Source organism: Oncorhynchus gorbuscha, linkage group LG23 (genome assembly GCF_021184085.1).
Source record: "Oncorhynchus gorbuscha isolate QuinsamMale2020 ecotype Even-year linkage group LG23, OgorEven_v1.0, whole genome shotgun sequence".
In the NCBI taxonomy this organism is placed as follows: Eukaryota; Metazoa; Chordata; class Actinopteri; order Salmoniformes; family Salmonidae; genus Oncorhynchus; species Oncorhynchus gorbuscha.
The window spans coordinates 62,004,472-62,021,012 of record NC_060195.1 but is presented as its reverse complement, the minus strand read 5'-3'; the positions used below and the strand labels follow the sequence as shown (position 1 = coordinate 62,021,012).

The window sequence follows — 16,541 nt, the reverse complement described above, 5'->3', positions numbered from 1 at the left end:
CGTTACCAGAGAGAGTGGTTATTCTGAACTGGAAACGTTACCAGAGAGAGTGGTTATTCTGAACTGGAAACGTTAGAGAGAGTGGTTATTCTGAACTGGAAACGTTGCCAGAGAGAGTGGTTATTCTGAACTGGAAACGTTACCAGAGAGAGTGGTTATTCTGAACTGGAAACGTTACCAGAGAGAGTGGTTATTCTGAACTGGAAACGTTACCAGAGAGAGTGGTTATTCTGAACCGGAAACGTTACCAGAGAGTGGTTATTCTGAACTGGAAACGTTACCAGAGAGAGGTTATTCTGAACTGGAAACGTTACCAGAGAGAGTGGTTATTCTGAACTGGAAACGTTACCAGAGAGTGGTTATTCTGAACCGGAAACGGCACTAGAGTGGTTATTCTGAACCGGAAACGTTACCAGAGAGAGTGGTTATTCTGAACCGGAAACGTTGCCAGAGAGAGTGGTTATTCTGAACCGGAAACTGCACTGGAGAGAGTGGTTATTCTGAACTGGAAACGTTACCGGAGAGAGTGGTTATTCTGAACCGGAAACTGCACTGGAGAGAGTGGTTATTCTGAACTGGAAACGTTACTAGAGAGGGTGGTTATTCTGAACTGGAAACTGCACTAGAGGGGGAGTGGTTCACTTGCTTGACTTTTTGTTCTCATCCTTTTGATATTTTTCTGTTCTACTAATCAGCTCTTGCTTCTCAGAGTGCTGCTATGTTGATGCTAGTGAGGTTACAGGAATAACTGGATTATGATTAACCTCTGTTTTTAGCCTTCATTTATGTGGGAGAGATGGAAGAACGTTGCAATAGCAGAGGCACAAAGATGTAATTTATTTGACTTATGTAGTTTTACATGTTTGTAAATTCTTCGTGTTGGGAGTTTTTTTCCTTTTCACTTTTTGAATGGATTCATTTTGATTTCCTGTTTGGTTTTGAAGGAAGGCCTGTTCAGAACCTGTCTAGCACACAATTACATTGAATAAAATATCTGAAAGCTTTAAGGCTCAGCAGGATCATCCTTTTGGCTTATTGTGTGTACTGTGAGGAAGGGGTGGGGGAAATGTTATGCTCAAATCATTACACTTCAAATTGGATTAGAAAATAACTGTACAAGTATCTTGCATGTACACAAGTTTCATTTCTATAAAAAAAACATTTTGAGGAGTTTCTTCAAGATCCTAGGTGTTGAAAGGTGTACATCACAGTGAAATCTACTGTAAATCTACCAATAAGACATTGAAATATCAGTTATCCGTTCTGTATTTGTTATAGTTCATTTGACAAGAGGTAGCAATGAGGGGTTTTACCCATAGTCACTGACTGTATGTTTAAACTCATTTTCAGTATAAAATCCTATCAATTTCAGCACTTTCATGGTTGCAACATTCTCAGCAACGGTGACTGGTTATTGAGAACATTTTAAGGCAACTCCAAAACCTGACTGCAAAATAAAAATGAAAAATGTGCAAGTGCATATAAAAAAAACCTATTACTAATTAAACAATATTCATACTCACAGTTGTGTGTTAAACTACCGTTCTATATCTCTAGAACCCTCAAACTCAACTCTGGATCTGGAAGTCAGTTCCACTGCATTTTCTTCGTTGTTCCCCTCTAATCAGGGACTGATTTATACCTGGGGCCCCAGGTGGGTGATTCCCCTCTAATCAGGGACTGATTTAGACCTGGGACACCAGGTGGGTGATTCCCCTCTAATCAGGGACTGATTTAGACCTGGGACACCAGGTGGGTGATTCCCCTCTAATCAGGGACTGATTTAGACCTGGGACACCAGGTGGGTGATTCCCCTCTAATCAGGGACTGATTTAGACCTGGGACACCAGGTGGGTGATTCCCCTCTAATCAGGGACTGATTTAGACCTGGGACACCAGGTGGGTGATTCCCCTCTAATCAGGGACTGATTTAGACCTGGGACACCAGGTGGGTGATTCCCCTCTAATCAGGGACTGATTTAGACCTGGGACACCATGTGGATGATTCCCCTCTAATCAGGGACTGATTTAGACCTGGGACACCAGGTGGGTGTAATTAATTAGCAGGTAGAACAGAAAACCAGCTGGCTCTGGACCTCATAGGGTCAGAGTTGAATACTCCTGTCCTAAATGCAAGTATCCATAGCCATTCTGATACCAAACAAGGTTTCAAAAAACTCTGTGAAAGTTATTGCCATCTATCTTTACAGTCCCCAGTACATTGAACCAAAATGAAGTCCTGAGCAGAATCTGCATTGAGCTAAAGAAGGAAAACTGACTCGGACATAACATGCACCCTAGTGGACCTACTGTATAAGTCCCTGTCACTGGTAGGTTACAGTAGCCTAGCCAGTCACAAAACGACGAGGAAAACCTGCTTCCTCATCATGGCACAGGTGTGATCATCAGACAGTAAAACGTTGAACATTTACCAGACACTAACCAAAGTGACTTAGTGGTGTGAGCACACCATCAGCCATCAACTGATCCATCAGAAGACATTATAGTCAACTCCTGATAAATGCACATCAGAAAAGTGCAAACTCTGTTTCAGTGCAGGGTTGTTTCCCAGTCCCATTGTAATTCCCCAGTCCAAAGCCATTGATATCAGGACAACTCTACGTATATTCATGTGAATAGAAAGGTCTCTGTTGAAGGCGGGCAATGCCCCCTGCTGTCTGTCCAGTGAAAGTGTCTCAGGTTGTAGAAGGGGACCGGTTTCTCTGTGATACAGGTTGCAGCCGGGGACCGGTTTCTTTGTAACAAAGGTCACAGATTGTAACAGGGAACGGGTTTCTCCTAAACCTGACACAGGTTGTAAGTGGGGCCAGATCTCTCTGTGACAGAGTCACCTTCCACCTCGTAGACATAGTCACAGCGATGGGCATAGTCCATGAGAGGAGCCTCGGACAGGGCACAACTCTGGACACTCTGGCCACCGAAGGAGATCACTGTGTCCCTCTGCACAAAACACACACACACACACACACACACACACACACACACACACACACACACACACACACACACACACACACACACACACACACACACACACACACACACACACACACACACACACACACACACAGAGAGAGAGAACACAGTTAGTCAAAGAGCAGATTCAAACACACTTAAACATGGTATGATGTAGTTGTAATGTAGAGAGGTTAGGGCTGGGGTCAGTGTAAAGGTGGTATATAGTTGTATTGTAGAGGGCTTAGGGCTGGGGTCAGTGTAAAGGTGGTATATAGTTGTATTGTTGAGGGGTTAGGGCTGGGGTCAGTGTAAAGCTGGTATATAGTTGTATTGTAGAGGGGTTAGGGCTGGGGTCAGTGTAAAGGTGGTATATAGTTGTATTGTAGAGGGGTTAGGGCTGGGGTCAGTGTAAAGGTGGTATATAGTTGTATTGAAGAAGGGTTAGGGCTGGGGTCAGTGTAAAGGTGGTATATAGTTGTATTGAAGAAGGGTTAGGGCTGGGGTCAGTGTAAAGGTGGTATATAGTTGTATTGTAGAGGGGTTAGGGCTGGGGTCAGTGTAAAGGTGGTATAGAGTTGTATTGAAGAAGGGTTAGGGCTGGGGTCAGTGTAAAGGTGGTATATAGTTGTATTGTTGAGGGGTTAGGGCTGGGGTCAGTGTAAAGGTGGTATATAGTTGTATTGTAGAGGGGTTAGGGATGGGGTCAGTGTAAAGTTGGTATATAGTTGTATTGTAGAGGGGTTAGGGCTGGGGTCAGTGTAAAGGTGGTATATAGTTGTATTGAAGAAGGGTTAGGGCTGGGGTCAGTGTAAAGGTGGTATATAGTTGTATTGAAGAGGGTTAGGGCTGGGGTCAGTGTAAAGGTGGTATATAGTTGTATTGAAGAAGGGTTAGGGCTGGGGTCAGTGTAAAGGTGGTATATAGTTGTATTGTAGAGGGGTTAGGGCTGGGGTCAGTGTAAAGGTGGTATATAGTTGTATTGTTGAGGGGTTAGGGCTGGGGTCAGTGTAAAGGTGGTATATAGTTGTATTGTAGAGGGGTTAGGGCTGGGGTCAGTGTAAAGGTGGTATATAGTTGTATTGTAGAGGGGTTAGGGCTGGGGTCAGTGTAAAGGTGGTATATAGTTGTATTGAAGAAGGGTTAGGGCTGGGGTCAGTGTAAAGGTGGTATATAGTTGTATTGAAGAAGGGTTAGGGCTGGGGTCAGTGTAAAGGTGGTATATAGTTGTATTGTAGAGGGTTAGGGCTGGGGTCAGTGTAAAGGTGGTATAGTTGTATTGAAGAAGGGTTAGGGCTGGGGTCAGTGTAAAGGTGGTATATAGTTGTATTGTTGAGGGGTTAGGGCTGGGGTCAGTGTAAAGGTGGTATATAGTTGTATTGTAGAGGGGTTAGGGATGGGGTCAGTGTAAAGTTGGTATATAGTTGTATTGTAGAGGGGTTAGGGCTGGGGTCAGTGTAAAGGTGGTATATAGTTGTATTGAAGAAGGGTTAGGGCTGGGGTCAGTGTAAAGGTGGTATATAGTTGTATTGTAGAGGGGTTAGGGCTGGGGTCAGTGTAAAGGTGGTATATAGTTGTATTGAAGAAGGGTTAGGGCTGGGGTCAGTGTAAAGGTGGTATATAGTTGTATTGTAGAGGGTTAGGGCTGGGGTCAGTGTAAAGGTGGTATATAGTTGTATTGTAGAGGGGTTAGGGCTGGGGTCAGTGTAAAGGTGGTATATAGTTGTATTGAAGAAGGGTTAGGGCTGGGGTCAGTGTAAAGGTGGTATATAGTTGTATTGTAGAGGGGTTAGGGCTGGGGTCAGTGTAAAGGTGGTATATAGTTGTATTGTAGAGGGTTAGGGCTGGGGTCAGTGTAAAGGTGGTATATAGTTGTATTGTAGAGGGGTTAGGGCTGGGGTCAGTGTAAAGGTGGTATATAGTTGTATTGTAGAGGGTTAGGGCTGGGGTCAGTGTAAAGGTGGTATATAGTTGTATTGTAGAGGGGTTAGGGCTGGGGTCAGTGTAAAGGTGGTATATAGTTGTATTGTAGAGGGGTTAGGGCTGGGGTCAGTGTAAAGGTGGTATATAGTTGTATTGAAGAAGGGTTAGGGCTGGGGTCAGTGTAAAGGTGGTATATAGTTGTATTGTAGAGGGGTTAGGGCTGGGGTCAGTGTATAGGTGGTATATAGTTGTATTGAAGAAGGGTTAGGGCTGGGGTCAGTGTAAAGGTGGTATATAGTTGTATTGAAGAAGGGTTAGGGCTGGGGTCAGTGTAAAGCTGGTATATAGTTGTATTGTAGAGGGGTTAGGGCTGGGGTCAGTGTAAAGGTGGTATATAGTTGTAATGTAGAGGGGTTAGGGCTGGGGTCAGTATAAAGGTGGTATATAGTTGTAATGTAGAGAGGTTAGGGCTGGGGTCAGTGTAAAGGTGGTATATAGTTGTATTGTAGAGGGGTTAGGGCTGGGGTCAGTGTAAAGGTGGTATATAGTTGTATTGTAGAGGGGTTAGGGCTGGGGTCAGTGTAAAGGTGGTATATAGTTGTATTGTAGAGGGGTTAGGGCTGGGGTCAGTGTAAAGGTGGTATATAGTTGTATTGAAGAAGGGTTAGGGCTGGGGTCAGTGTAAAGGTGGTATATAGTTGTATTGTAGAGGGGTTAGGGCTGGGGTCAGTGTAAAGGTGGTATATAGTTGTATTGTAGAGGGCTTAGGGCTGGGGTCAGTGTAAAGGTGGTATATAGTTGTATTGTAGAGGGGTTAGGGCTGGGGTCAGTGTAAAGGTGGTATATAGTTGTATTGTAGAGGGCTTAGGGCTGGGGTCAGTGTAAAGGTGGTATATAGTTGTATTGTAGAGGGGTTAGGGCTGGGGTCAGTGTAAAGGTGGTATATAGTTGTATTGTAGAAGGGTTAGGGCTGGGGTCAGTGTAAAGGTGGTATATAGTTGTATTGAAGAAGGGTTAGGGCTGGGGTCAGTGTAAAGCTGGTATATAGTTGTATTGTAGAGGGGTTAGGGCTGGGGTCAGTGTAAAGGTGGTATATAGTTGTATTGTAGAGGGGTTAGGGCTGGGGTCAGTGTAAAGGTGGTATATAGTTGTATTGTAGAGGGGTTAGGGCTGGGGTCAGTGTAAAGGTGGTATATAGTTGTATTGTAGAGGGGTTAGGGCTGGGGTCAGTGTAAAGGTGGTATATAGTTGTATTGTAGAGGGGTTAGGGCTGGGGTCAGTGTAAAGGTGGTATATAGTTGTATTGTAGAGAGGTTAGGGCTGGGGTCAGTGTAAAGGTGGTATATAGTTGTAATGTAGAGGGGTTAGGGCTGGGGTCAGTGTAAAGCTGGTATATAGTTGTAATGTAGAGGGGTTAGGGCTGGGGTCAGTGTAAAGGTGGTATATAGTTGTATTGTAGAGGGGTTAGGGCTGGGGTCAGTGTAAAGGTGGTATATAGTTGTATTGTAGAGGGGTTAGGGCTGGGGTCAGTGTAAAGGTGGTATATAGTTGTATTGTAGAGGGTTAGGGCTGGGGTCAGTGTAAAGGTGGTATATAGGTATTGTAGAGGGGTTAGGGCTGGGGTCAGTGTAAAGGTGGTATATAGTTGTAATGTAGGGGTTAGGGCTGGGGTCAGTGTAAAGGTGGTATGGGGTAGTTGTATTGTAGAGAGGGTTAGGGCTGGGGTCAGTGTAAAGGTGGTATATAGTTGTATTGTAGAGGGGTTAGGGCTGGGGTCAGTGTAAAGGTGGTATATAGTTGTATTGTAGAGGGGTTAGGGCTGTAAAGGGGTCAGTAGAGGGGTTAAAGTGTAAAGTGGTATATAGTTGTATTGTAGAAAGGGTTAGGGCTGGGGTCAGTGTAAAGGTGGTATATAGTTGTATTGTAGAGGGGTTAGGGCTGGGGTCAGTGTAAAGGTGGTATATAGTTGTAATGTAGAGAGGTTAGGGCTGGGGTCAGTGTAAAGGTGGTATATAGTTGTATTGTAGAGGGGTTAGGGCTGGGGTCAGTATAAAGGTGGTATATAGTTGTATTGTAGAGGGGTTAGGGCTGGGGTCAGTGTAAAGGTGGTATATAGTTGTATTGTAGAGGGGTTAGGGCTGGGGTCAGTGTAAAGGTGGTATATAGTTGTAATGTAGAGGGGTTAGGGCTGGGGTCAGTGTAAAGGTGGTATATAGTTGTATTGTAGAGGGGTTAGGGCTGGGGTCAGTGTAAAGGTGGTATATAGTTGTATTGTAGAGGGGTTAGGGCTGGGGTCAGTGTAAAGGTGGTATATAGTTGTATTGTTGAGGGGTTAGGGCTGGGGTCAGTGTAAAGGTGGTATATAGTTGTATTGTAGAGGGGTTAGGGCTGGGGTCAGTGTAAAGGTGGTATATAGTTGTATTGTAGAGGGGTTAGGGCTGGGGTCAGTATAAAGGTGGTATATAGTTGTATTGTAGAGGGGTTAGGGCTGGGGTCAGTGTAAAGGTGGTATATAGTTGTATTGTAGAGGGGTTAGGGCTGGGGTCAGTGTAAAGGTGGTATATAGTTGTAATGTAGAGGGGTTAGGTATAGTTGTATTGTAGAGGGTTAGGGCTGGGGTCAGTGTAAAGGTGGTATATAGTTGTATTGTAGAGGGGTTAGGGCTGGGGTCAGTGTAAAGCTGGTATGTAGTTGTAATGTAGAGAGGTTAGGGCTGGGGTCAGTGTAAAGGTGGTATATAGTTGTATTGTAGAGGGGTTAGGGCTGGGGTCAGTGTAAAGGTGGTATATAGTTGTATTGAAGAAGGGTTAGGGCTGGGGTCAGTATAAAGGTGGTATATAGTTGTAATGTAGAGAGGTTAGGGCTGGGGTCAGTGTAAAGGTGGTATATAGTTGTATTGTAGAGGGGTTAGGGCTGGGGTCAGTGTAAAGGTGGTATGTAGTTGTAATGTAGAGAGGTTAGGGATGGGGTCAGTGTAAAGGTGGTATATAGTTGTATTGTAGAGAAGTTAGGGCTGGGGTCAGTGTAAAGGTGGTATATAGTTGTATTGTAGAGAAGTTAGGGCTGGGGTCAGTGTAAAGCTGGTATAGAGCTGTTACCCGGGCAGAGTTAGCGTTTGACTCCCTCCTCTCAAAGTCCTTCTTACAGAGGTGACACATGATGCCTGCAGCCAGAGCGTCTCCCAACACATTGATCATGGTCCTGAAACGATCCCTGCCAGACACAACCAACAGAGGGAACTTAGATTTACTGTTTAAAGTATCTATGGCGGGTTTCTGTCAGATGCTCACCAGACTAAGTCCACAAACACTCCCACGGTCAGACACTTACAGGACCCAGTCGATGGCCACGATCAGTGTGATGTCAGCGGGAGGAAGCCCCACAGAGGTCAAGACGATCACCATGGTAACCAGGCCCGCTTGCGGAATCCCAGCAGCCCCGATACTGGCCGCTGTCGCTGTGATACTGAAGAGACAAGCGTAGGGTCAGGGTGTGTGTGTGTGTGTGTGTGTGTGTGTGTGTGTGTGTGTGTGTGTGTGTGTGTGTGTGTGTGTGTGTGTGTGTGTGTGTGTGTGTGTGTGTGTGTGTGTGTGTGTGTGTGTGTGTGTGTGTGTGTGTGTGTGTGGATGCTGTGACAGAAGGTAACTAAGGGTGTGTGTGTGTGTGTGGCTGCTGTGACAGGAGGTAACTAAGTGTGTGTGTGTGTGTGTGGCTGCTGTGACAGAAGGTAACTAAGGGTGTGTGTGTGTGTGTGGCTGCTGTGACAGGAGGTAACTAAGGGTGTGTGTGTGAGAGACAGCGAGAGCGCTTGTGTAGACAGTCCTGACCTGATGGTGACCAGCTGACCAAAGTCCAGTTCGTACTCGTTGACCTGAGCGATAAAAATGGCTGCCACGGCCTCGTAGAGGGCTGTCCCGTCCATGTTGATGGTGGCTCCCACTGGAAGGACAAACCTGGCGATCTGTCTGTCCACTCCACAGTTCTCCAACAGACACTTCATGGTGATGGGCAGGGTGGCAGAACTGGAGGAGGTTGCCAGGGCGATGACCAGAGCCTGCAGCAGGCCTCTGATGTAGGTGAAGGGGTTTTTGCGTGTGATTACAAAGTAGAAGAGCGGCAGCAGGATGAGTCCATGGACAAACAGGCCGGCTAACACTGTGATGAAGTACATCCCCAGCTTCTCTCCCAGGTGGGCGGGGTCATGCATGTCCAGGATCTTCCCTGCTACCAGGAACACAATGCCGAAAGGGAAATACCTGGAAAAAGATCAATAAATTATAAATACCTCAAAATAAATGAGGCAAGCAAGCAACGGGCCCTTGTGATTCTGTCTCTTTTCACCAGGCGTTGTCATGCCACCTGTGTTTTGGGCTTCCTACGAAGTAAAGCAGCTTTGGGTTAACCTGGCTCACCTTGATGACCTGACACACCTGAAATGCAGACAGAAACTGAGCTAATGACTAAAAGGGGGAGGGAGGAAGATGTGTTGGTGAGATCCACTTCTAATCTCAATCTAAATGAATCCTCCCATTCTCAATCCTCCAGATCAGGATTACCAGACCTTTATATGTGAATGAGAGTTCAGACAGGTGACTGCTGTGTGTCTCAACAACTCACCACATGGCAGCATTGATGATCTTCATAACACACTCGTTGACACACTGACACACATTGACCAATGGAGCGCCTCTCTCGCCCATCTTCCCCAGGAGCAGGCCTGCACAGAGAAAACACACAGGGTCAGAAACAGGCATGATTGGAAGGGTGTCTGTGTGTGTACTTGTGTATCCAGTATGTCATTTGTGTGTGTTCATTCATGCATTCTCTCTCTCTCTCTCTCTCTCTCTCTCTCTCTCTCTCTCTCTCTCTCTCTCTCTCTCTCTCTCTCTCTCTCTCTCTCTCTCACTCTCACTCTCACTCTCACTCTCACTCGCTCTCACTCTCTCACTCTCTCACTCTCACCCATAGTAGCAGAGAAGATGACAATCCCCAGTACGTTCATGCCAGAGCTGTGGCCAGGGATGATCTTGTACTTGATGTCTGGAGCTGGGGTGATCTCCAGGAAGACCGGGTGGCCCAGCTGAGGGTTGTTGTGGTCGGGCATCACGTAGACGTAGTTGGCCTGGGACTCCACCAAACTGGAGGCCACTATGGGCACCAGGTCTGTACGGTACTGTTGAAAAGTTGCCTCTATCAGGTTGGAGGGAATCATGTTCCTGTCAAAGGGAGAATAACATGTAAATCATAAAGTCTACGACAGTATTGGATACGATGGGAGTTATTCCCTGAGTAATGGGGTGATAATAATACTGTTTATAAGATGGGAGTTATTCCCTGAGTAATGGGGTGATAATAATACTGTTTATATGATGGGAGTTATTCCCTGAGTAATGGGGGTGATAATAATACTGTTTATATGATGGGAGTTATTCCCTGAGTAATGGGGTGATAATAATACTGTTTATATGATGGGAGTTATTCCCTGAGTAATGGAGTGATAATAATACTGTTTATATGATGGGAGTTATTCCCTGAGTAATGGGGGTGATAATAATACTGTTTATATGATGGGAGTTATTCCCTGAGTAATGGGGGTGATAATAATACTGTTTATATGATGGGAGTTATTCCCTGAGTAATGGGGTGATAATAATACTGTTTATATGATGGGAGTTATTCCCTGAGTAATGGGGGTGATAATAAAACTGTTTATATGATGGGAGTTATTCCCTGAGTAATGGGGGTGATAATAATACTGTTTATATGATGGGAGTTATTCCCTGAGTAATGGAGGTGATAATAATACTGTTTATATGATGGGAGTTATTCCCTGAGTAATGGGGGTGATAATAATACTGTTTATATGATGGGAGTTATTCCCTGAGTAATGGGGGTGATAATAAAACTGTTTATATGATGGGAGTTATTCCCTGAGTAATGGGGTGATAATAAAACTGTTTATATGATGGGAGTTATTCCCTGAGTAATGGGTTGATAATAAAACAATCTATTCTATTCTGCGGACCCTGTATTCCGGTAGCCCTGTCCTGAAGTCACACTGAGCTTATAACATGTCAGAAGGTTGGGGTATCTGCTTTCTGTTATCGTCTCAATTTTATCCTGATTAGGGTCAATTTCTCCTGGTCCGGCCAGAAGCCAAGAGGTCCCCTGTCTCAGAAAGACTTAACAAGACCCTGGACAGAGAGCATGCTGGCAGATACTCATAGACTTCCAGTCATTGCGCTAACGTTGGTTAGCATTGGCTTGTGAAACTACCTCTAATTTCCTTCATAGAGACGTAAAAATGGTACCCACGAGTTCATCTGGCTCCGGGGAAGTAGATTAAGGGGCCTCATTGCCCAAATCCAGAAGTATCCCTTTCAGCTGTCAAGCAGACCACAAACCTTGTAGATAGACACAAGGACACCAAAAGGTTACATTTCCCAAAAGCCAAAGTCGTTGCTCTGACTAGGGTCCTGCACCGGCGGTATGTTTCAGCTGCTCTGCAGTCTTTCTCATTAGTGTGTTGAAATAATAAAGTTGTAAGAATGATTGTCACAATGTGGTAACATCTCCAGGCTGGTTGCCTGTGTTGGTGGTTAAGAGTCCTCATCAATAGGAGGCCTGTATTCATAAAGGATCATGTCAAGGCCACTGCCCCAGGGCCAGTCAGCCTATCAGACGTGTGACAAATGATCTAAAGCACCGCTGACAGCCTACATCCGCCCACCTGTACCCAGCTTTCACTAAAAATACCCATAATCCTCTGGGCTTTGGAGGATTCTTCACACGGAGGGCCTAAGCCACTGCCGGTCCTCGACCGCCCTGCAGTGTGTTCTGGTTAAAGCATTTAGGACACGGTGTGTTCTGAGAAGATAGAGACTTTGTCGTCACCGGGGTAAGTTGAGCCAAAGGGGTAAGTCGAGCCACCCTTGTTTCTTGGAAACCACATACCAAATGTATAATTTGACTAAATATTTAGGAAGAGGTCATGATTTTATGGAGCCTGTGAAGGAAGAAACCACATGGAAAAGTGGTAAGAATGTTAGGTCCAAAAAATGGATTTTCACCAAGTCAAATGAATTTATTGTGTTAGAGGTTCCATGATGCTTGTATCTAAACCAAAGTAGATCATTTAAAACATTTATCGGGGTCTCTATAAGCTTCAATATGAGGTCCTGAACCTGCATGAAAGTGCATCCTCGTAGCTGTGTGGGCTAATACAGTCAAAATGTTTGCCTTGTGGTATGTCGAACCAATGGTTGAGCCATGGCAAGTTGAGCAAATTGAAGTGTTGTAATGGAAGGCATTATTGCTGGGATATGAGGTAACTACAGGGCCTGGTCTATGTTAAAAGAGTTTTTAAAAGTACAGTGTTAATTAGGTGTTACGTCTGTGTTAAAAGATGCTTCAAATTATTCATATACAAAAAAGTGATTGTGTTGAATTGTGTTTGGGAAATAAAGATAGACATAGTTTTTAAAAAGTCGTGGTAATATTTAATTCAGTAGAGCAATGTGTAGGCGGCTAAACTTACCCTGTCCCACGACTCAACTTACCCCATACCCAGGGTAAGTTGTGCCAAGAGACCACTTTCTTTTGGAAAAGCTATGTTCTTCCAGGGATACATGCTGAAATATATGTAGATACAGTATCTTTGTTAGAGATAACACTGTATTTCCCTGAACTGAGTGATACTGAATGTGAAAAATGGCTCAATTTACCCCACCCTCCCCTAATGATGCCTATTATTAACATGGCCCGCTGGAGTGTTGACTTGTTTCAGAAGTGAATGTGAACAATAGAACCAATAGAATAGTCCCAAACGTGCAAATTCCTCAAGCCACATGAGCTAAATGACCTTGTACTGGTGTTGTTGTTTTAAATGCTATTTACAACCTATTTACGTACAGAATAATTCAAAATGCTCTGAGACCAGGTTGGGGATTCAATCAAAGGCGCTTTGTGGACAAACCCATTGCCCTTGACTTTTAAAAGTAAATTACGCTTGAGCTGACATCCGCAGCGTTCACCATGAATGCAATATCCACCAACGCCAGGAACATTGCCTTTACAAGGCGCATTTTTCCATAATGCAATGCTCTTGTATACAACGGGCCTTTTGTTGAATCCCGGCCCTACAAAACCTTTCTGGTTTATACTTAGCTGAGGTAAACCGGAGTTCAGTAAATTGACTGATTGGCTGGTTTATTTATGGGTTAATCCACACAAACCCCGACAGGAAGATACGAATATCAAATATTTGATTCTTTCAAACATCTGTATTAGCAGAGCAGTCAGAATCTGCTGCCTGAGTCTCGTGGAGGAGGGAGCTAAACATCTTAGACTGACTAAAGACAGGAAACTCTGGAATCTGGTACAGCCAACTACTGATAGAGGCAATGTGTCTGTGGGCCACCCTATTCAAATATGCCACTCAAGATCCCTCACCATGTGTATGTGCAAATGTGCTCCTTTGTGAGTGTGTGTGTCCGTCCGTGCGTGTTTGCACGCGTGCGTGTGTGCGTAAATGCTTGCTTGTGTGCATATGTACCTGATGAGGTCCAGCAGAGCGTCAGCAGAAGTCATAACGGGCCCTGACCCTCCTCTGTGCCCGTCCTTCTCTGTGCCCGTACCAGGGTGGATGACCAGCACCAGGATGATGCCGACGATGACAGCGATGAAGGTGGTCCACAGGTAGTAAGTGATGGTTAGCACCCCCAGCCGCCCGCTGGCCTTCGTGTCCATGGCTGACAGCCCCGACATCAGACTGGCCACGGAGTTAGGATTCATAGAGCATTCAGTCAGTGTTGTGTTCCATTCGAATTCAGAGAGTATTTTGATGGCATTCTATCTAGTGAGAACCCCTAGAGTATTCATTTAGCATTCTGTTCCGTTAGAACTCATAGAGCATTCATAGCATTCTATTTCATCAGGATTCGTACAGCATTCTGATTGCATTCTCTTTCTTTACGACTCCGAGAGGATTCATTTAGGGTTGTAATTCCATTAGAACCCATAGAGTATTCGATTAGCATTTTATTCCATTATAAATGTACAGAGCGTTCTATTGAAGTAGCATGGGTTGTGGTGTAGACCAGGGAGAAGAGCAGTAGGGACATGGGGAACAGACAGTAGTGATGATGTGTTACCTGGACGTGATGAGAGGCAGGATCAGCATCTTCAACATCCTCATCAGCAGTTCTCCAGGGAACGAGAAGTAGATCTTAGCCTGGAAAGGGGAGAGACACAACACTCTGGGTCAGGGGACAAGCTGTACATGGCAGACCTGGGGCAAATACATACAGTAGGTAAAATACATGAGGTGTGCAAAGTTTGAACTTTAGGGAATATTCCATTTGTTCCATTGTACCAGGCTAAGTCAAACCCACTTCTTGGTATGGTGCATGGTATGTTATATATTTATTGTTTTAAATTGTGTTACATGAGTCTACATGACTAATAAAGTTCAATCAATCATTCTCAGATCATGTGCTTTCCCATTGGGCTATGCTTGATGCTGTGTATTTGTTGACAGGTTGAGGTTAGCGCGGATGCAGATTACAACAGTGCGTCAGATAATTAGAAGCTGCTGACCCATTAATCCACTACTGAAATAGTGGATCTCAAGGGTTGGATCACCATGGTTACTATTGATCCAGGTAGAGTAGTTGAGAAGTCCAGCCTCTACCGTGGCTAGATGAATCAGTACTGTATAACTGGCATGTGCAGGTTATGGTTCAGTTGATATTGTTGTATTGCATCTGTTATGAATTCAATACAGCAGTTATCGATCTGCAGTCAGAGTAGTTTCCCATGTCAACAATATGGTACAAGCTTTGTGAGACAGGGTTTTATGTGTTGTGAAAGTGTCTTGCTGGTCACTCTCTCTTTGGTCTCCGTCTGCACTATGCCAGTGTAAGGCCCTCTCAACCAACCCCTCAGTGGTTTACTATCCCTCTGTCTAAGACCCAAGGCCCTCTTTGTCAACAATATCTCCCTGTCTAAGACCCAAGGCCCTCTGTGTTAACACTACCACCCTGTCTAAGACCCAGAGCCCTCTGTGTTAACACTACCCCCGTCTAAGAACCAAAGCCCTCTGTGTTACCACTACCACCCTGTCTAAGACCCAGAGCCCTCTGTGTTAAAACTCTCACCTTGTCTAAGACCTAGAGCCCTCTGTGTTACCACTATCACCTTGTCTAAGACCCAGAGCCCCCTGTGTTAACACTCTCACCCTGTCTAAGACCCAGAGCCCTCTGTGTTAACACTATCACCCTGTCTAAGACCCAGAGCCCTCTGTGTTAACACTACCACCCTGTCTAAGACCCAAAGCTCCCTGTAGGATGCCTGAGTGCTATAAACCTTAGGCCCACTAGAGCCAAAACCTTGTTGCATGACTCAATAGCTGTGTGTGTGTGTGTGTGTGTGTGTGTGTGTGTGTGTGTGTGTGTGTGTGTGTGTGTGTGTGTGTGTGTGTGTGTGTGTGTGTGTGTGTGTGTGTGTGTGTGTGTGTGTGTGTGTGTGTGTGTGTGTGTGTGTGTGTGCGCGCGCCTCCGTACCTGCGTGGAGAGGTTGAAGCTGCGGAGGGAGAATCCGAGCACACAGCCGGAAACAACGGCGATGACCGAGAGCGTCAGCAGCCCGTTGCGTTTACAATAGCCCTTGATGTATGCCCAAACCGTCACAGAGACCATGCTCTTTATAATGTGTTTTATGCACTCCATCCTGAGGCCCAGTTACTCCACAGGCTGAAGGAAAGAGAGGAGAGAAGAGACAGGACTGGAGGCCCAAGGTCCTGCCTTACGTCCAGTCAACAAATGATTCCCAAACCGGTGGGTCGCGAGTCACTGGTGGGTCCCACCTGATTCCCTTTAGGTCCCTGTTCAATATCCTGTCCTGATTTGAAATATGTCTCTTGTCCTCCTTGACGGTTCACAAGAAAACTTCAAGAGCTTCAGGTGGATCCCTGATCTAAAAGGTTCATGTGGTGAGTCAAGGCAGTAAAATCACTAAGGACCGATCCCGTGCCCCTGAAGAAACTGAAGGATAGCTGACGATGCAGCAGGACTGGCTGTCTGTGCGTCCTGCCAGAGATTCAGTCAGTCAATACACTAGATGATCTAAACGGCTGTTAGAGAGAAGGTGGAAGTGGACAGAGTAAGTCTCTGTAAACCTCTGTCTCCTTCAGCAGATTAAGCCCTTGACAATAAGGCTTCCTGGAGACTCAGGCACACACACAACATCCCCGTGGGATTACCAGGTTCTAGGTCAGTACCAGTCCCTGACACTCAGCTCTTACTCCCATTAAGCAGAGTGTTGTTCTTATTTTCTTTTTTAACTTCCATCTTATTTGTATCTCTACATGTATTGAATTACACTGAGACATTTCTAGTTCAGAAAGTTCCATTGGTTACAGTATTTGCAAAAAGATATATATTTATTTTATTTTATTGGTAACAAGTACAGTGCTTAAGTTGCAATCCCTACCCAACAGTGCTGTATTCAATACCAATTGGTAATACAACTATTAAAAAAACAACCACAAAAATCACGAGAAATAAGATGTAAAAGACGATCCTATATACAGGGTTAGTGCCAGCATCACAGACAGGAAGCTATATACAGGGTCAGTACCAGCA

At 45.0% G+C, this 16,541-nt stretch overlaps 1 protein-coding gene across 1 annotated transcript; it reads right to left on the bottom strand.

The window, feature by feature from the left end:
• Nucleotides 1-1,997: 1,997 nt before the first annotated feature.
• LOC124010439 (excitatory amino acid transporter 5-like) lies at nucleotides 1,998-16,038 on the bottom strand. Its single transcript, XM_046322859.1, has 9 exons — nucleotides 15,462-16,038; nucleotides 14,052-14,131; nucleotides 13,454-13,669; nucleotides 9,862-10,115; nucleotides 9,517-9,616; nucleotides 8,727-9,155; nucleotides 8,230-8,364; nucleotides 7,998-8,112; nucleotides 1,998-2,961 (listed from the first exon to the last, which is right to left on the bottom strand). The coding sequence occupies exons 1-9, from the start codon at nucleotides 15,624-15,626 to the stop codon at nucleotides 2,800-2,802; spliced, it is 1,656 nt and encodes a 551-aa protein (XP_046178815.1). The 5' UTR covers nucleotides 15,627-16,038; the 3' UTR covers nucleotides 1,998-2,799.
• Between the last annotated feature and the right edge of the window lie 503 nt (nucleotides 16,039-16,541).

Bases quoted from the DNA above. Each gene is read 5' to 3' on its own strand.
- LOC124010439 (XM_046322859.1), bottom strand. From the start codon at position 15,626: ATGGAGTGCATAAAACACATTATAAAGAGCATGGTCTCTGTGACGGTT. The intron at 9,617-9,861 runs GTGAGAGTGAGA...TTCTCTGTGCAG, and splicing joins CATCTTCTCTGCTACTATGG to GCCTGCTCCTGGGGAAGATG. The intron at 8,365-8,726 runs GTCAGGACTGTC...TTGTCTCTTCAG, and splicing joins GGTCAGCTGGTCACCATCAG to TATCACAGCGACAGCGGCCA.